General features: G+C 41.8%; 1 protein-coding gene across 2 annotated transcripts; it reads right to left on the reverse strand.

Moving 5' to 3' along the window:
• Window positions 1-2,295: 2,295 nt before the first annotated feature.
• On the reverse strand, window positions 2,296-20,664 carry HHLA1 (HHLA1 neighbor of OC90). 2 transcript variants are annotated; one of them, XM_077189107.1, is made up of 17 exons: window positions 20,446-20,664; window positions 20,133-20,195; window positions 15,824-15,932; window positions 14,881-14,940; window positions 13,761-13,841; window positions 13,212-13,295; window positions 13,032-13,115; window positions 10,863-10,946; window positions 10,249-10,305; window positions 10,053-10,139; window positions 9,204-9,296; window positions 8,006-8,203; window positions 7,409-7,480; window positions 7,097-7,171; window positions 3,713-3,869; window positions 2,977-3,059; window positions 2,296-2,753 (listed from the first exon to the last, which is right to left on the reverse strand). In XM_077189107.1, exons 2-17 carry the CDS (start codon window positions 20,136-20,138, stop codon window positions 2,710-2,712), a joined length of 1,374 nt encoding a protein of 457 aa, XP_077045222.1. In that variant the 5' UTR covers window positions 20,139-20,195; window positions 20,446-20,664; the 3' UTR covers window positions 2,296-2,709. The 2 variants fall into 2 exon arrangements, with proteins under 2 accessions (XP_077045222.1, XP_077045219.1); XM_077189104.1 differs by lacking the exon at window positions 2,296-2,753 and having other exon boundaries at window positions 2,910-3,059.
• Between the last annotated feature and the right edge of the window lie 184 nt (window positions 20,665-20,848).

A 20,848-nucleotide genomic window follows, 5' to 3' on the forward strand; every position in this document is an offset into this window, starting at 1 on the left:
TGAATATCAGCAAAGCCAGTACTAACTTATTTATACCCACTTGGATATAGAACTCACCCATGTGATCCCTTCCTTTATCAAACCCACTTCAACATTTATTAATTAATTCTGCCATGAGATTCCTTGGAGTCTTTATGCCCAGTGTATCTGTAATATGGCTCCAGCCATGTAAAGGATCTATACTGAGAAGTCTGTTCTGCAGGTGCCTTCACCATATAATAACTTTCCCTAATACTCTTGGCTGTAATTAAATAACAGTCATCCCATTGTTATTAATCACTCCCAAAATCTCTTGGGCATGTGAATGTGGCTTTAATGGCTTAGCAAGAGGTAGTGTTTGGTGATGAAAGATGAGTGAGAGTTTACACAGCTTTAAACACTGGCATTCCTCAGGGTTGGGAAGTCTTCTTTAATCTATCCGTGGTGGCTCTGATCCAAGGCTGAGTGAAATGCAGGAGAAGGTTCAGTGAGCTTGGGGCAGGCTGCCTTTCATAGGAAGGTGTGCTTTCTGCCAGGGCCAGACACAGCTACCCTTCACAGAGTCCATCAACAGAGACCAACTGCCCACTGAACTGCAGCATGGAAAGTGAGAAGTCTGACAATTGGGAATTGTAAAAATTCTTACATGAGAAAAAGGCCCTTTGACTCTGTGACCTACAAGATTTTCAGGAAAAAAGGTTTTCATGGTCATCTGTAAAATCTTCATGGAGAAGCAGTTGATATCTGAGCTGGATGTGCCTGGGGAGGTGATTGAAAATGGACTGCTGGGGCACCAAGGGTGGTGGCCAGTGGCACACCAATGCCTGGTGGTGCATTCCAGCAGCCAGTGCTGGATCCAGCCCTGCCTGGCATCTCCATGAATGGCCTGGATGATGGGGCAGAATGGATCCTCAGAGGGCTGGCAGGTGACACTCAATGGCATGAGTGACTGGAATTTCCAAGGCCATCCTTGGAAATGGACCTCAACAGGAACTCCATGAAGTTCAACAAGAAGTGCCAAGTCCTGCACCTGGAGAGGTTCAGCCTCATGCACCAAGATGTGCTGGTGGCCACCTATCTGGGAAGCAGCTTGCTAGAAAAGGACCTGGGGTCCTGCTGGACACAGGGTTGAACAGGAGTGAGAGGTGTGCCCTTGCAGCAGAGAGGGCTCAGCATGCCCTGCATTGGGCACAGTGCTGCCTGCAGGTGGAAGGAGGGGTCCTGCCCCTCTACTCTGCACTGCTGAGGCCACATCTGCAGGGCTGTGTCCAGTTCTGGGCTTCCCAGTATAGGACAGACATGGAAAACTTGGGACAGTTCAGAGAAGGGGCACAGAGATGATGAAGGGAACGTCTCTCATGAGGAGGGGACAAGAGAGCTGGGACTCTTCCCTAGAGGAGCCTTGGGGGATCTCATCAATCCAGTGAACACCTGAGGGGAGGGTGCAAAGGGGACAGAGCCAATCTCTGTCCAGCAGGGCCCAGTGACACAACAAGAGACAATGGGCACAGGCTGAGGCTGCTGCAACAGGGTGAGACCTCCCACAGCATGGCAGTGCCATGTGATGGCATTCTTGAGCTTCATGATGAAGTTCTTGTTGGCCCATTTCTTCAGGCTGTTGAGGTTCTGGATAGCAGCATGTTGCATTCCCAGCACATGCTCACTGTATTAACGTTCCTATTTATTCCACTGGCCTAACTTTCAGTATCTGCTGAAATTGGTACCACTCCAATCTATCCTGCTCTCTGACATGACAGAAGTTCTTCTCTCACACTATTGAGCACAACAGCAAAATGTATTTTGGAAGAGAGCTACTGCATCCCACCTGTCCCTGGGGTCAGCACTGCTTATATTGCCACTTTCCTCCTTGGCTTTGCCTTTGAACATCTCCCTTCAGTGAAACATCAATGGGCAGCAGTGCAAATAAACTTCTTATTTAAAAACAGTATTAATGGCTTGATGACATACTCTGGGTATATGATAGCATAATGCATAGAAAACTATGGGATCATGTAATTGATTTGGTTATTCTTTCATTTTTTTCTAGAACTGGTTTTTAGTTCACCAGACTTGCATACCAAGGAAATGAAAGCTGGGTTGGAAGGGGCCCTGAGCAACCTGATCTGGTGAGGTTGGAAGTAGAAAATCTTTAAGGTCCCTTGCAACCCAGCCCATTCTATAATTCCATGTTTCTGTGAATCCTGGTGAGCTCACACAAATACATCTCAAAGTACAAGAGATCCTGTCACTTCCTGGGTTGACACTGCACAACAGGAATTGCTAAAGTAATGGAAGTTTTTGATTTAGAAGGTAATCTGCATGTGTTTAACACCAGAGAGTTCTGCTTGTCTTCAGTATTTCAGGTTGCTTTTAAATTACTTTGCATTTGTTAATTTTGATTACTTTGTCTCAAATGTCAATAAAATAAATAGAAACTATTTGCATTCATTAGCCAGCCATGTAAATATCCTTTATAAAATAAGATTTTTAAAAGACTTTCAATGTTTTTATTGCAGCTACATCACTTGTATAAAAATCTCTGGTTTTTAGACATTATTTTTACAATGACTTGGAGGAGGAGACATTTCTAGATTAACATCTGGTTAATAGCTTGTCTGATTTCAAATATTTACAAATAACATGTTGCTTTCTGATTTTTACACCGAGAAATCAGAAAGAAAACTAAAACTGCCACCAGTCTTCCAACTTGCAGCAAAATTTCTCAGTGCTCTAAAGTGATGTACAGATGTTTTTAAGGCATTTTTGCTTTAATGCTGGAAGAACACAAGAAAATATTAGTTAGAAGAGGTTTTACAAGAAAATATTAAAACATGCATGAAGGCAAAATAATTTGTTTAATCCTTTAAAAATCATTATCAGATAAAATGGCTATCTGATGACAGACAGCAAATATTCTGTGGATATGCAAAAATCTTTTTTATATCTTCATGACAAGGTATGTAGAGATGTAGAGATATAAAGTGAAAATGTACTTACTGTGGGAGTAAGCAACTCTTTTGACTCTTTCGCAGACATAACTTGCATTTTTCACAAACCAGGAATAGTATTCAACACAGTATCTGAAGATGGAGTTACAGATAGGAGATGCAGTTAAAGATAAGAGGCTTGCTGTCTTTCATAAGGAGAGGGACTTTGGACAAGGGCATGGAGTGATAAGGTGAGGAGGAATGGCTTTGGGCTGAAAGAGGGCAGGTTCAGATTAAATATTAGGTAGAAATTCTTTACTGAGAGGGTGGTGAGACACTGGCACAGGTTGCCCAGAGAAGCTGTGGGTGCCCCATCCCTGAAAGTGTTCAAGGTCAGGTTGGATTGGGCTTGGAGCAGCCTGGTCCAGTGGAAGGTGTCCCTGCCCATGGCAGCAGAGTTGGAAGAAATGGTCTTTAGATCCCCTCCAACTCAAACCAATCTATGATTCCATGATAAGCACAGAATATCATGCTGCTATTACTAAATATGGAAATAAAAAGCTAGATTCCAACCTCAGTGATGCCATTAGATGTTTGGAAAGATGCAGCTGGGCTTTTTTCCCTTAGCTGGAATACTGAAGCCAGATCAGGTACTGATCAGTGGACTGGGACATGTTTGGATCTCAGCCAGTGGCCACAGACCCTCCAAAATAATCACTGGTGATTGAAAATTGTCATTTGGGAACAAAAAGCCTGAAGGAGTATTTTAAGCAGACAGAGAAAGAAAAAATAGTGCCAGGTTTTACCTCATGGCTTCCTTTCTGGAATATCTTCTCTGACCAACACAGAGGCACAGCTGAAAGAACCTACAGAGCTCCATCACACAGGGGTTGATCTTCTGCACCACAAGGGTGACAGGAGGGGAGGTGACACGGGGCTCTCTGAGCATCGCCTGTGGGCACCCTGAGGACAAAACACAGCTCTGAGCTGGCCCAAAGGCTTGTGCCACCACATCTCCTGCTCTGCCTTGTCTGGGATATGGTCTCCAAAGAAATGGCTTCCCTACTCCAACAAATAAGGGATATCCCTGAAAATGCCATTCTGGGGCAGAAGGAAGGAGAGGAAGGAGACGAAAGAAGTGGCAGAAGGAAGTGGTGGAAGGAAGGAAAGGAAGGAAAGGAAGGAAAGGAAGGAAGGAAGGAAGGAAGGAAGGAAGGAAGGAAGGAAGGAAGGAAGGAAGGAAGGAAGGAAGGAAGGAAGGAAGGAAGGAAGGAAGGAAGGAAGGAAGGAAGGAAGGAAGGAAGGAAGGAAGGAAGGAAGGAAGAAAAAGAAAGAAAAAGATAGAAAGATAGAAAGAAAGAAAGAAAGAAAGAAAGAAAGAAAGAAAGAAAGAAAGAAAGAAAGAAAGAAAGAAAGAAAGAAAGAAAGAAAGAAAGAAAGAAAGGAAGGAAGGAAGGAAAGAAAGAAAGAAAGAAAGAAAGAAAGAAAGAAAGAAAGAAAGAAAGAAAGAAAGAAAGAAAGAAAGAAAGAAAGAAAGAAAGAAAGAAAGAAAGAAAGAAAGAAAGAAAGAAAGAAAGAAAGAAAGAAAGAAAGAAAGAAAGAAAGAAAGAAAGAAAGAAAAGTGAGGGCAGCTATGGTGTGATTGTCAACTATTTTTTCCATTTTTGTGTAAGTAGCAGCAGGCTTTGGCCATGTGTGGATAACCTACCTTACCTGCTGAATATAATCCCCTTAGACAGTGTAATTGCATTTCCAGGTTCACATGTCTCACACACTTTATAGCTCTGGGCAATGCTATGTTATGTGATAGCAGAGGTTATGAAGGTTAAATTTGGACTAATGAAGTTCTGTTGAAATAAGCTTGAGTCATCTAGTGCTGACAAGAAATTTAATATAAAATGGCATTCTTGGGCAGGAGGAAAATCAAGGCTATACCAACCTGAAAGGGAAACTATTTTCATTGCTATGAAACTATTTCTCTCCTGGCAGTGCTTGACCAAGATAGCAGGAGTATGTGAGGAGTAGGGCACAGACACTGGCAGCTCCCAAACTCACAGGCTGCTCTGAAGGCCAGCTGTGTCAAAGGCACTACACAAATATCAGGTGAAATTTGCAGAGATGGGCAAGAGGGAGACCCACTTTTCTTCACCCCAGCAATTTCACATAAATGTCATTAGGCTTTGTCCACTTAATAGCATTTGACACACCTTGATATTCTCTTACATGGAGTAAATGAAAAATTAATGATTCCTTGCTTAAGTAAACACACTTCATTTTAATAACCAAATATCAGAGCATGGGACAATGAAGCTTTAAAATAAGTTGTCCCTGAAAAGTAATGTTAAAATTGATGAGAAATAATAAAGTTGATGAATAATTAAAAGGCCTCCCTCCTACAAATTTCAGCCTCCACAGAAGTGGGTCCTCCTATCCTGCCAACCAGGTATTAAATGCTTTCCTCAAGCTATGTGTTTTGCCAGAAGAAATATACTTTTATCTAGCTGCAAATTGAACGTTGGCAATTTCAATTTGAAATCATCTATGTGGGAAAGAGAAGTCAAACAAAAATGCTGAAAGCTAAGGAAATTGATTTGGTTTCATTTTTGACAATCACTTTAAATTAAGACTGTATTTGCATAATACTGTATTTATTTAATGATGAAATAATTTTTCAATTAATTTTCTATTTAATTTTTTTGATTGCATAGTATATTCACATCATATCATTGAAATTTAAATTTTCACCCATTCATAGTAATGCTTTATACCTCTTCTGTAATAAATTTCTACTGTGAAATGTATTTTTTTGTGTTCAAGGCATAAGCTCATAAAGATAAATAAAAGTAGGAATTTATTTCAGAACTTTCTTTTCTAAAAATTCTCTTTCTTAAGAGATTGAATTAGTCAAGAGACCTGAAAAGGCAAGAACCACAGCTGCTGTGCAGAGATTTCCTCCCGTGTGTTTCAAATTGCCACATTATTGTCAGGGGCAGTGAAGTGTCCAACTTTTGCAATAAACAGACAGCTCTTTTATTAATTCAATATCACATCCCTGTGACACTGAGATTTAATCTTTGTGCCATCCCTGTGGCACAAAGATTAAATTTTGCTGCCAGTGAAGACCAATGTTACGGTTCTTGTGAATGATTCAGACTCAAAATATCCCTCCCTGCATGCTCTAATATGCACATTTACATCTTTTATTAGTTGGCACTCACTTCTGTGATTAAAGAAATGAATTATTGGAATAATGAGTCATCCCTCAGAACAATGTGGATGCCCTTTCTTACTTTAGGATCCCCCTGCTGGATTTATTTCCCCGAATGTGTGATTGTTAGAACCAGGCAGGCAGCCTGTGCCTCCATGGCTTCTCACAGAGAGGCATTTGGTGACTCCAATTCACCCATCTCACTGAAATCCATCTTTTCCAGCCTTTTCAAAGCATCCTAGGTTCTCCAAGGTCTATAGTGTTGCACACCAGAGGAGGACTCTGGTGTTTGGAGCTCTTTAAACAGAAGTAAGATGAGAGAAAAATAAATCTGATTTCAGAATTAAATAGCATTGTAAGAGCTAAAAAGATGACCATGAAAATGAAAGTGATTTGCCCAGCATTTTAGTTCCTTAGCCTTTTCTGGTTTTATCTAAAATATCAAGCCTAAAGGATATTGAAGACCCCTGGAGGTCAGTCTGATATCTTTGCTCTACCCAGCATCTCTGCTTCTCCTAGACAGTCACCACACAGAAACACAAGCAGATGAGTTCTGAGCTTTCATGAAGATCTTGCTGATGATGATCCTTTTTTAGCTGAGGAAGTAGTTTGCAGTATTGTAAATTCAGAACAATTCTGGGGGTTTCTTGTGCCATGAGCTGGTTTCATCCTTTTATTTATGATGAGATTTAAAGCATTTTTTAAAATGACTTTTAAGAATTAATTCTCCAATAACCCATCTATGCTAAAATTGACCCACAGAGTGCCTATGTTAATTCTATCACCAAAATATAATCTATGTTTTGAATTTGCAGTTGTGTACAATTCACAAGCAAATGGGAAGCAGTCCCTTGGCCATTTGGGGTGGTTTACATACATAAACTATCACGAGGTAATTAGCCATGTATGTTTTTTCTGCATGGGAATGTTTCTATCTTGCATGACTTGCAAACACACTGCTGTTTCTGCTGCATTTACTCACTGGTAGCTGAGTACAGTTTCAGTGTCACACCAGGTCGGTAGGAAGGTGGCACAGACAGTACTGTGGAGGGCAAATCTGGGGGGAGGCAAAAGAACAGAACTTGCTTTGACACCTTGAAACAAAAAGGCAGGTTGATTGAAGGAGCAGCAGAAAAGAATAAAAAAACTAACCCTGAACTCACAGTTCATTAATAAACATTTACATGGACAGTGGTGTATAAACACATTATCAGTCATCTTTTTCTGTATATTACTTTCTATTTCATAAATGTGCCAAATGACACACTTTGCTGCTACCCCAGATCAGTCTTACCTGGCTCTGTTTGCATCACTTTGCTGGCTTCTTGTGGAGACACTGTCTGCACCCAAAACATGGACGTGGCAGCTGTGGGAACAGAGACACCCTTCCTTTTATTCATTATTTATCTGTCTACTGAGAAGAATTGCTAGGTATGAGACAGCTCAACAGCCAGAGTCCCTCACCCAGTACTGCCCGTGACATATAAAAATGCCAGGATGAAATAGGATGGACAAAATCTTTACTTGAATAGAACTTGAATAGCCTGTGGTCTAGGGAAGGGCAGGGCTTCAAAAAGGCATCAAAAAGGCAAAAGAAGCATTTCTATATTGCTTTTTCACAGGTCTGCTCACCAAATTTGGAGCTAAATGCGAGAGAAGATCCAAGTGGCAGAGGTGTTTGTGGGAAGCAAGATCAGGTTTTTCCCCTAAAGATAAGAAACTACAGGATGGAACCTACAGCTGATTTTGACATTTCTGCAATAAAGTAATGAACTGACTGGTGACCCAGAGTGGGTGTCCCTGAAGGGCTCTCCAACCTCCCCTCAGAGACACTTGGGCAAACCCCAGAGCAGTGGGCTAGGGCAGGTTCAGGGCTCCTGGCCATACTCACTGGGGCTGGGCTGCAGGGCTGGTGATGGGGCCAGGCTGCCCCCAGGGCTCAGGGGGGGTCTGGCCATGCCCTGGGGCCTGGGAGCATCCACGTGGGGTGATGGAAACCACGAGCCTTTGGCTCCAGCTGTCCTTGGCCACAGCGGGAGCTTCGTGGTGGGGATTCCCCCTCCTTTCTGGGCCAGAGGGATCCGGGTAGCTGGAGAAGCAAGAGACACAGAGAAAGGGCACCAGCAACTGCCACAGACTGGGGGAGAATAATATCTAAAATACACCCAGAAAATGGCCATCTACCCCTTGAGTGCTTCTCTGGCACTTTGAGCAGGCACTTCTCCGTTTCGTTTTAAGTATGGAAATACAGGGAGTTCCAATAATGTTTGAAATTTTAATTGAGAACATTTTAATGTGCGAGTTTTCATAAACAAAGAAAGAAACTGAAATTTTCCTGCGGGGTTTTGTTTTTTTCTTGACATAATTTGTGCTTAATTTCCTGAACTACTCCTCTACAGTAGAAAGGGAGAAAGGTTTTGTCTGTCTGCAAGGTGAGCAGGCAGGTACTGGAGGGCAGATGCTGCAGTTTGAGAACTGACACTCATGGATATGAGAGATAACAAAGGTGGGCATGTGGTTTAGGAAATTAAAAATATTTATAAAGGACAGCAGACTGCCTACAGGAAATGCAGGCATTTTGTAGGAGACAGATGCAGCTGCAGTGACAAGGATGTATGAAGTCAAGGTCAGAATTTCTACTGATTTCTACTACAAGCTAGCAGATGCAAAGCCTTGCTTTTGGCTTCCAAAATGGGGCAGAGCACTTTTCTATCTTGTAGCCCTGCAGTAAAGCTAAATGTACTAAAGTTTATGAAATGCTCAAGTACAACTGAATGTCATATAAAGAAATAGAGAATAATACAGGAAAAATCCATAGAAAATAAGAGGAAATAGTTTAAATAATCTTATTTTTTAGTTTGAAACCAACAACCAGTTTTTCTCTTCTTCCCTGCCTCTTTAGAAAACTTATTTTTTCTGGAAAAATGGCTTTTCACAAGAGTTTCTCTATCCTCCAGCTCTTCAATGCACTACTGGCGTCATTGGCTGATTCAGAGAAATTTTATGCTACTCTTTATTTGGAGTTAACATCACTCCCCAAGACTTTAATCAAGGGGAACACAAATTTGGGTCTGACAATATTTGCTCACATTTAAATGTCCACACATGTTCTGCTGATGAATCCAGTGTCTTGTTTGGGTCTTCCTGCAACTTCACAAAACTTGAGAAAATCAAATCCAGGTCTTGGAGGTATGAGAAGACAAGGTTAGAGTATTCACTATCCACTGCATATTGTGTGAGAAAAAGGGAAGAAATCAGATTCTGCTACCATAGTAGCAGCTGTTGTTTCTAATTAAAGGGGGTTTTGGCCAAGTGTCCTTTTTTTTTTTTTCATTTTAAAAGGAGAAACACCCCACAGCTTTCAGCACAACTTGCCACTGATTTCAGTCTGCCTGCATTAATCTGTCCTTGAAAATGGGAGATAGTGATGGGCAACAGTGAAAGGTGAGCACCTGAAGTGCAGCTCAAACTGGCAAAGCAGTTTTGTGTGGAGGAGCCACACAGGACAATGAGTGAATGTGCTCACCTGCACTCTGAATGTAACTCATGTAGGAGGTAATTTGTGCTGAGAGCTATGGAAGGCACCCAGTTAGATTTAAGAGCACCAGAGACCCTCCCCAGCCCAATGCTGAATTCTCTAAAAGCTCTCATCCCAGCAGGTTTTGTTTGTTCCTCCACCAGAAGACCTTGTAACAAATAATTTAAAGATTTGTAAAATTTACTTACATTTATAATTACTGTATTAAATTCTCAACAATATAAAATATTATTCTAACTATAACCAAATGCATAATATTATGCAAATATATAAGCAATAATAAGAAATAAAATAATATTTATAGTAGTGGAAATGAGGATGGAGTTCTCATTGCAAGAGCAATATGGACATGATTTTCACTGTGATTCCTGTTTCCTTTTATTGCCCAGGATGTACTTACCCAGGTCAGATGATGTGTTACTGGAAAATGTGTAATTAATAACAGGAGACTTATCTAGTATTTCCAAAAAATCAGACAGATTTTTCCCTGCAAATAGAAATGCTTACAAATATCAACAAAGGTTTGTTTCCAGTATAAGTCATCACTGAGGAAAACTAGGGCAATATTGTTGGGTGGAATGATTTTCATTTTTTACCTGTCTGCCCTGCCATCACACAGATGTAGATACAATCAGAGTCATTGCTCTGACGCACTGAAAAGCAAAAATCATAAAAGAGAACATTGTTACCAGTTTTCCTTATGTGGAATTATCTTAAACAGTTGAAAACACAAACAGAAAATGGCATGTGGCTATGGCAGCTGACCAAGTATGTTCCTTCTGATCTAATTTTTGACAAAAATCTCAAACTACCATCAAATCCAAATGTTAGTATCTTCAGGGAAAAACTTCTATCTAATTAAAATTCTAAATTACAAGCATTTTTATATGGAAAAAAATCTTCAGATAAAATAGCCCATACTTATTCTCTGTGAATCAGAATTGCTCAAATATCAGTATGTAATAATAATTCTCAAACCCACCAATTTTAGTAATTAATTATAAAACATTCAAACAACATAATGTAGAAACAGGTACATCTCTATATTACACACATTCAAATTATATATATATATATATATCTTGTTCCATGTGTTGCAAGAAAAATGTTGTTGAGTAAGAGCAATAGGCTTTTATCTACATTTTTATGGTTGTTTTCATGCCAGAAGTAAATGATAAGACAATGATAAATGTTCAAAGAAAATGCAAACCTGAGAGAATAGAAGTGGATTTGAAAATTTCTGTGAGATAACTGGTGGAGTTTCCAATGATATCAACAAGTAGAGCTGTAAAATCTAGACAACAAATAGAGAAAGTTTATTATTGAAAACATATCCTATCATGTATTCCAAGTCAAAAATGCAGTCTTATGTGATGATATTTTAGATATATGCTCATACATGACAAAGGTTAAAATATTTTGCTGGAGTGAACTGAAGAAACCACAAGAATACCGCAGAAGTATATTTCAAAGATGTATCCAAAATGACATCAGTGTGTCTAAAAGCAAACTTAAATGGAATTTATCTGTTCCAGAGAACATTTTAGAGTAATGCTCTATTTAGTCTGCTTAAATGTAGAAGGAGACCTGAAGCCTGCAGGCTTTCCCTGCTGTAATTGCCTGTCTGCTGTGTGGGACCTTCTAATAGGCATTGGATTTTTTCCTCTGGGATCTGCTTCAGACATCCTGATGATTCAGATGTCAGCCCAAGAAATGGCTGGTGGTGTTTCAGTGGTACTTCCTAGCAGTAAAAGGTCACTCTTCTCACTTAGGGAGTGATGGACCTGAGACCTGAATTTTTACTGCTTTGGAGAATGCTCCAATCCCCAAGATATTCTGGGACTGCAGAACAAAAATTAAAGTTTCTCTGCTATTTTCCAAGGCAAACTGGGTAGTTATAGTAGAGGTGGCCTTTGAGTCCTAGCAAAACACAACTATTGTACTTGAATTTCTGTACAGAGGCTTTGCCCCAGAGGTCCCGGTTGTCCTTGATGGGCTGCAGCTGCCATGTCCTTAATTGGGCTGCAGCTGTGACCAATGAAGATGACTGGGATAAAAGGTGGGTTAGCCAGTCAGGGAGAGCCTTGGAGGAGCCCTAAACTGAGAAAGAGCAGCATGCAGTAGAAGGAATCTGTGCTGTGAGGATCTGCAGCCATAAGAATGCATTGAGGAGGTATGGACTTTAGAGATCTGATAACAACAGTATGGGACTCTAGAAACAGAACAACAGCAGGTAGTTATCCATAAAGGCTTGTGAGATGTGTGGTCCAGAGAAAGCCATGAAAGCCACTGTGGCTTGTGCAGGGTCCCCACGTGTGGCGTAGAGGGTGTGGAGCCTGCTCTGTAGCTGCTGATCTACTTTTGATGCCCTGCATTAACCAGCTGAAGAATCCAAACATTCAGATGCCTCCTGAAATGTTAAACTCTGTGAAATCAGGGGTGTGAATGAGGATTTTAGGTGAAGGGTTTGCCCAACAGTATTCTGTAGTCTATTCAACAGTTCTATGAATATGTTAGTGCTTGCTTTTCCCTTCTCTTGGGCTCATTGAGGTTACTGGATGGAGGAGTGTGCCTCTTGTTGATGGAGTGACAGAACTATCCTTTGTCCCCTTAAAAGGAAAGCAACCCAGAAGTTTCTCTCCTCCATTAAGTGAAAAGATACCTCATAGGACCCAGGAGACTTCACCTCAAACTTAAAGATAGCTAATAAGATAGAAGCCAAAAAGTCTTGCCTGGGCAATTAACTAGAAAAGGATGTGAATAAAGATACCAAGGTCTTTTGTAAAATGTTTTACCAGGGGCAAGAACATCTAGCACCTGCCTCGGTTTTTCTGTTTGTTATTTTGCCTTTTATTAAACCTTTTTGTTTCTAACACTGCAACAGAAGCCATCTTGCTGATTTTTATGCCTCCAAGGGCTGCTGAACTATCTTGGGTGTGTTATGAGTCTCTGAGAGCTTATTAGACCTAGCTCAAAGAAGTTACTATAACAACTGGAAGTTTCTCTGTTGGTGCAGAGAAGCCCTTGTTCATCTCCTCTGGGTTTTCTCATAAGAGAAAAAGTGTCCAAGGTGAGGTACCACACATTGCTGGTTGTCTCTCCTGTGCTGCAATTTGTATTTCCAAGGAGGAAAGGGAGGCCTTTTGCCAGTCAAACCACACCAGTCACTTGACTGATGGCTCCATCCCAGACTGGCTGCAGCCAGCTGAGGCTCTGTGGACTTAGAGCAGCCACTCCTTGTGAGTTATGGGTGTTGGCCTCAGTGTGGTGCTGGAAATCATAAGGATGAAATCTTCAGAATTCAGACTACAGCCCTCAGCTCCAAAGGAAATAATTCAGCTTAAGCACATGCAATTGCCAACCTCTTTTGTGTACCCACCTGTCAAGTCATTTGTCACGTTATTCAAACAGTAGCAGTAGTGCACAGGGAACTTGCCAGGGTCAATATTTTTTGCATTAGAGACTGGAGGGAGAGACAGAGAGAAAAAAAAAATCAGTGTGCTGTGGCACAGGCTGTGGGAGAGAAGCTGCTCCAGAGCTGAGCAAAGCCAACACTCACTGTTGTAAATGGTGACTGACACTTTGTGGAAGGCAAAGGAGCTGTAAGAGGTGATGCTCAGCAAAGAGAAGAGTTTCTTGGTACCTGCAGAAACACAAGTCCATGCTATTATTGCTGGGAATAAATAGTGAGAACAGCATGTTTTGACTCTGCTCATTTAGTGTCTAAAGGATTCCCAAGGTGCTAGTATGATACAGCTGCCTCACACTCAGTCCATTCTCATTTCCACTGAAGGAAGGATCATTTGCATTGCTTCTTCCTTTTTATTTTGCTTTTCTTTTAATTGAAATGTACACTAGATTAGAAAGTGCTTTTGAAAGGCATCCCATAAGTAATTATATTGTGTCTATATATAAACCCACACTAATTTCCAAGTTCTCTGGGGTAGACAGCCATCTGCATGACAAATGCACAGAAGTAACATGCTCCTAGAAGCAACTCTGGAGGCTGACAGCACATGTTTACAGCTTTTCCTGCCAGCACCTGTAGTGCCTTTTCTCCTGCTCTGCTGGGCTGGCAGCTGTGACCTGCCCAGCTGTGTCCCCTTACCTCTGAGTGCAGTGCTCAGCATCCCATTCACCAGCTCTGTCAGGTTAATAGCAGCCAGGTCCAGGGACTTTGCAGGCAGCTCTGAAAGAAAAGGGGAGCATGAAGGCACAAGGAAACAGCTGTGCATCCACTGCTCATATGTGCTAGCAATCTGCCAGAACAGGAAAACCAAAAAGAGCAGGTTATGTACATTTGGGGTGTACCAAAAAACACTGATGGGAAAGTAAAATTCCACCACGGAGATGAGTCTAGGAAATAGAAGATACAGCAACAGTGGAGTGGTGGCCAAAATTCTGCCAGCTGTGCCCTTGAGCATGGCCTTGAGCAGCTGCAGGACCCTGCCAGCCCTGGCAGGCTGGTGCCCTCCCCTGCTGGGCAATGGGTGTTTGCTGCCAACAGAGCAGCAGATCTCACCATGCAGGTCACAAAAGGCAGAGAAAGTGCCTAGGAAAGGTTCCACCTTCCCCAAACCTGCATGAAAATATAGATTTTTTTGTTTTTCAGCTACATTGATGGCTATACTGCTTGCTACAACAGGAAAATTTTGCTGTAGCCAAATCACTCTTTTTATCTTAACGTGTTTGATTTCTGTTGTTGTTGCTTATTTGTTTTTCCCCCAAGTCTTTTCAAAGATTTTTTTTTTTTGCTTCCCTCCCACAAAGTCATGCAGAAGCAGAGCAGTGCAGTGTCTGTGTGAGGGAGGAAGGTGTGTGTGAGCATGACAGAGAGAGGAAGAACAGAGCAGGACAGAAAAAGAAGCACAGAAAGCTGAGATGTGAGCAAAATTGAATTTGGGGAGAAATGCAATTTTCCAATGACATCAGTGCTATTTATAACCAGTTTGAAGCCAAGCTGCACCCCAGGGCTGAGAGCAGCACTCGTCCACAGCATAGAAGAGAAAAAGGGAAAAACAAAAGGGAATGAAGAGCTGGGAAGGAGAGAAAGGAAAAAGAGCAGATTTTGGGAAGCACAGTTGTTAACATGGCCAGGGACTGGATTGGGTGGGCTGGGGCTCACAGACTCTGCAGGAGCAGGGTCCATCTGCTGCCCCCTCCATGCCCAGCACCTCCCAGTGCCATTAACCCCCTGCCTCTGGGGCCCCTGATGTGCTGCCTGTTACCTGCAGTAGCCAGCACTGCCAGTTGCTTCTCTTTCTTGCTTTCTTTTCTTAGGCACGAAGCTGCAAAGTGAAGAAAGAGACTGAGAAACAATTTTCCCTGTTGAACTCGCCCCTCAATAATGAAAATAAAAATATTATAGCAAATATTTGTAGAGGTCTTCACTGGGCTTGCACCAAGAATTTGCTGCGAGGTACAGAGTAAAATAAAGCCAAATCCAAACAAATCTTCCCTTCTCTGTGCATGTTTGTTAATCAGAGCAGTCATGCAATTGAGGACTGTCCTCAAGAGCTGTGTTGCAGGAGGAATGGGCTGAAACTGGGCTCAGGAGATTGGACTGGGTTTCTGGGATAACTTGGTGACCAGCTGAGGTGCACAGCAGTAAATGAGAGATTGCAGGCCAAGTTGAAGATATGTATTTGAGATTTAGGTTTCCTATCCCACCAGAGGAGAGCTGAGTGCCCCCTAAGAGTAATCCAAAAGGTTCTCCAAAGGAGTCAGTGCTAGAAAATGCTAATCTGCCATGCTCCTATGAAGCTTCAGCTTCTCAGCCCTTCCAAGTTCCCCTTTATGTATGTTTACAAAGGAGAAATCCTCAGTAGGCAGTGTATAGTCCAAGGCTTATAAATTGTGATGTTGTGTTAATCAGCTGTATTAATCAATTAGTCAGAGCTAAATTTAGATTGACAATCTAGGTGGTAGGAGCTCTTCTCACCCTTCCCTCTCTTTCCTTTTAAACCTTTCTGATTCCAGATTCTCAGCATGGGATTTAGGAACAGGCATCCCCTGCTCTGCTGAGTGACACAGCCCTGGAGCTCCAGCCCTTCAGTGTTGCCTGCACAGGGGGAAAGAACCAAGCCTGCCACAGATGTGGGAATGGGGCTGTGGGAGCAGCTGGGAATACACTGGGGAATTCCCTGGGGAGCATCAGCCCATTGTCCTTACCTGTGCTGAAAACCAGAAAGAGACACAGGAACCCCAGGCTCATCTTGGCTGCCACATGCCAGCAGAGCCCCTGCATGATGGATGCTGACTCCCAGCAGGTTTGGCTGGTCTAGGAGACAGAAATGCTCTTTTGGTGGTGGTAAAATTTTTAGCATTGAGCAATTTTGTCCAGCCCTTGTCCCAGAATGATTTAACCACAGGAGAAATACCCAATTTCTGTGATGCAGAGGAAGATTGGGTTGGAAATGACAAAGGAACAGAATCCCACAATCAGCAATTCCTCTGTCCCTCTGGGTGCTGTGAGTTTAGCATGTGCCTCATGATTTTTGAGTCCTGCCTAACTGGCTTTTCTGGAGAATTGGTAAGATTGTCATCACAACCCTCTTCTCTAGCAGGATGAGCTGTGCCTAAAAGGCACCTGACACATAAAGTGCCTAAAGCTGTTCTGCTAAAACAAGATAAAATTTGCTTATGTTTAGTTTCAGAGCAGACATGTCAACTGAAAAGTCACAGAAATGTTGCTTTTCTGATCATTCCTAGTTTTGTATTTCTGTAGTTATTATCTCCAAGTTGTGTCCATGCTGCCTTGCCTACCTGCTTGGTAAGGATTAACAGTGTTCTGCCTTTCAGACCATGAGCTGCATTCCAGGTTTCAAATATTTCATTAGATGGCTAGGGAGGTGGGGAAAAAAAGGTTTCTTTTCATGTTTCCCCTGTGTTTGTAATATCAGAACATGTCAATAACTCTGTAGTTGTCAGAAAATGAGAGACAATATGAAAACCAGCAAAAAAAAGAAAAAGAAAGAAAAGCCCAAAATTTTTTAATATCCTCTTGGAGTAGCTAATCTTGCAAGTATGCAGAAAAACATTTTCCTGCCAGAAAATGTTGAAGGTGATATATATATATATCTTGAAGGTGATACTGTTTGATTCAAAAACTATTATCATCATATTTAAAATATTTTTCATTTTGAGAATTGAAACATTCAAAAAATGGTTTATTTGTATTTAGTGACTCTAAAGAGACTCTTCCTGGGATGGTGGAACACTACTAAATATTTCTGTGTTGGAAATGTCTGTGTTTGCTGGTCTGATGAGTCAAAAGTGTGTAAGTGCCAGCTCTACTAATTCAAGCAAAGCTCTGAGAGCTTTCAAGCAGTTCATCCTACCTATTCAGCCCATCTGCCCAATCCTTTTTCCTCAGACCCAAGCCTGGACTCATCCACAGTTTCTGCACAGCATGTGCAGGAGAAATGAACTGAGGCAGAAAGTGTTGGCCAAATCTCATTCCCAGACTTCATACTCCATCACCTTTCTATGGAGGAATTATGCATGGACAGAGTCCAGTATCCCATGGACAAGTCTAGCACTAAAAATCCTAAACCTGGCTTTTCTTGCAACAATATTTGGAATCTGGCAAACTGCTGGACTATGGACCATGAAAATGTTGCTGTCATGAAAATCCCAGGGCCTGACTCCCTGGCAAGGCTATCCCTGCTTCCACTCTGGTGTTATGAAGCTTCCTGGGACTTGTAACAGTTTGGGTTTGTTATTTTTTAATATGTTTTGGGTTTTTTTTTTTGGTTTTCTTTTCTTTTTAATGGATCTGTGGACTCTGTAATTAGGGGAGAGCAGTGTGTTACCTCAAGCATGCTGATGTGATAAAAGCAGTGCAGGTGTAGTCTGCATGGAGATAGGTAAAAAACCAACCCACACCTCTGGATTCTGATAATTTTTTGTTGTCTTTGGTTTGGCTCAATGAAATAGAGAGGAGTTAGTGAGAGATGTTCCTCTGAGGAGCTGAGTGTGAGGAAATGGTGCTTTGCAAAGCAGCAGGGTGTTGGGGAGAGCAGGCTTTGGGAGGTGGAGAGTTGGGTGACCATGTAAAGGGGGGTTTGTACCTGCATGTGATTTGGAGCAGGGGTCTGTGGTGGCTGGTGCATCTAGAGAATCAAGTTTATTAAAGGGGAACTATTGGGTTCTGTCTTTGTTTGAGGTGAGAAGTGGGGTGATTTGCTGCTTACAATAGAACTGTGTGAATTCTGATTCTACTATGAGAAGTGTCACCTCAGCTCTGCAAAATCTGCATTGGGATGAGTTGTGCTTTGTGATGATGGCTCAATGTTTATGGGCCACAGCCTCTCTGAGCTGTTCCATGCACACAGGAGTGCCCAGGCTGCAGAGCCAGTGCTGTCCCTGTGCACAGCAACCCCAGGGACACCAGCAGGAAACACAGACAACAGAAGTGCTGCCACTGGGCTGTCCCTGAGGGGCAAGGCTGGCCAGCCTGAGGGTCTCTGCAGCCCTGACTGGTGAATGACCCCACACCTCTGCTTGCACAAGGATTTTGGCTGCATGGCAGGTGAAAGACCCAGACCCAGGAGGTGGGAGAAGAGGGCATGCCCTGCCCCATTTTCAATCTGTCCCTACAGATCAATGGCCAGTGTTCATACACCATGAGGAAAATGGATTTCCAGGACCTGCTCTGAGGAATGTGGGCTCTCCTGGGTCACCAGTGACTCACACTGGCACTGTAATCCTTGGGGAGAGCATTTCACAGACTGATGTGAAGGCACAACTGTTTTACAAAGGTTCATAAGTAAAAGGGTAGATAGCAGATAATTTCCTATCAGAGATCTAACTTAGTGCTGATTTATTTAAACTGGCCAGAGTTGCTCATGGCAGCAGAACAGGGGAAAATCGTTTAACAGAGGACTTGGTGTAGCAAGTAAGAGCAGGGTCTAGAGAGAACACATTCCTAAAAGACAGAGAAGAGGCAAGAGGATTGACACATGAAGGGATCATCTATTTTAGGAGAGAGAGAAAAGCTGTAAAAATACAAACAGAATAGAGCAAGACAAATTGTGCTTGGAAGCATTCCCCACACACTGGTTGAAGCTTTCTTGCTCACCTGAATTCTCAGTTCCCTGCTGTCCTCCCTACTGAGCGGCTCCTCTGTGCTAATCAACACACACAATTCTCTGCACACTGAGCTGCTCCTCTGTGCTAATCAACACACACAATTCTCTGCACATGTAGTGCTGATTTCCAGCAGGAATTCAGAGAAGGCATTACCTGGCCATATCACACTACAGACTCAGCCAAGCAAAACATCTAATGATAGGGACAACAGGCAAACATAACCTGGAAGGATGGATCACAGTAAGACACATCCTGTTCTACTTCTAGCAAAGAAATACTGAGTATTGTTGCTATAAAATGATGGAAAATCCTCCACTCATGAGAGTGCTTGTTTTGCCTGAATGCCATTTTTAGCACTGGTGTGTTCTCTGACCAGCACAAAATGCTTAAAAAGAAATTGCAGGTAAATCTTAATACCAGGGATATCACTCCAAAATTAACTACCCTTGCTCTTTACTTGGTAGAGACTTGATTTAAATTTGAAGCATTCGCTTTTAGTTTCTTCCCAAAATCTTTTTCCAGCATTAACTCCCTGAAATTTATGCTATCTAACCAAATTTCAAAACCATGTGTGACAACTATTCCTAGAACTGTTGCCTGAAATATCTTATCTCTCAGCAATGTAGATGTTAGTAATCTTAACTCTTGTAATACACGTCACATTTGCGTTACTCTGGTTATTCAATATCCAATTTTTATTTATCAGGGACGAGCCTTTATGACTTTGCAACTGTATCTCTCTTGAAGTGACTCCACTGCTATGACTGAAATACATGTCCAGGTTGCAAATAAAAAACCCTCATTGTCCTCCAGACCAAAATCACCATTTCCATTTCAGACTATACTGAGATCCACAGGTGCCTCACAGCCCTGAGCAGGCAGACAAATCCCATAAACTGACTCAGAGAAGGTTTTCCTTCCAAACATTTGTCTGATAAAAGCTGAGGGTCAAGCCTTTGGTTACAAATTCTCCTTCAGCTCTGCTGGTATAACAATCCTCCTCTGTTTATTTTAAGCTGAATGATATTAGTAGAATCTATTTTATTTAGAACTGTTGATGCAGAGTTCCCTGAACTGCTGAATTGGAGATTTTAATCCAGTTCAAATTACTTTTATACACTCATGAAGACCTCTTATTAAATCCCTCTCTCTTACTCTGGGTTAACAGCAATCTTACACCAATGTGTTTATTAGCTATGCTTCAGTAGAAGTCCTTTTAATGTGGCAGGTAACCATGACGTTTAAATAGTTTTCATTTTTCCTGTACCAACGCACTGCACTCCAATCTCAAGCAGTTTCCTCACATCTTCACGCTTAGCAGAGCAGAACAGAAATCAAGAGAACAAAGAAGTAAAAGAGGAAAGTCCTTGAGTACAAATTTCCTTACCTGCATTCAGTTGCAACATCTAAAGGTCATGTCTCATTTTAAGCACACCATCATCCACCAAGTCTAAAGAAATATTTCAGGTTAATGTGAAAATATGCCTGTGTTACAATTGCACGCTTCATTACATTGATACAATTACTTTTTAAGTTCAGATTTATTTGTGTGAGAATGCAATATAATGCAATAAATATACATTTCGTAAAAAATTATTTAATTTGCTACATTTCCACTGAGCATTAATAGCACAGCTGAAAAGGTTTCCTCTAAGTACAAGCAAAACCACCAAGATCTGGAATAGTTAACATCAACTTACCTGATTTCTCATGACAAAAATTATCTTCAGAGCCTATATAACACTGGAAGTTATTGCCAGTTGTTAATAAACACTTTGTGAAAAACTTTGAGAAGACAAACTTGATAATCTTTCCTTAAAATCCTGTGAAAATTGTTACCCTAATCCCTGAAGGACTAACCAGAGGTAACACAATCGTAAGCACACAAAGTGCCTGTTGAATCCTGCATGGAAAGGCTCTGTGGCAGGTCAGGTGGGGATTGGAAGCTCCTTTTGGCAGAAGAATTGAATTGTGGAGGATTTTTTTTCCCTTTTAAAGGAACAGCTGCAATTAGACCCATGGCACCTTTGATGGTGAGAAGTAGGCAAGGGTGAGCCCCTCTGGAAAAGCTTTAGTCATCCTTCAGGTCAGACAAGGGACATT

The sequence above is a fragment of the Agelaius phoeniceus genome, chromosome 1 (genome assembly GCF_051311805.1).
Source record: "Agelaius phoeniceus isolate bAgePho1 chromosome 1, bAgePho1.hap1, whole genome shotgun sequence".
Classification (NCBI taxonomy): domain Eukaryota; kingdom Metazoa; phylum Chordata; class Aves; order Passeriformes; family Icteridae; genus Agelaius; species Agelaius phoeniceus.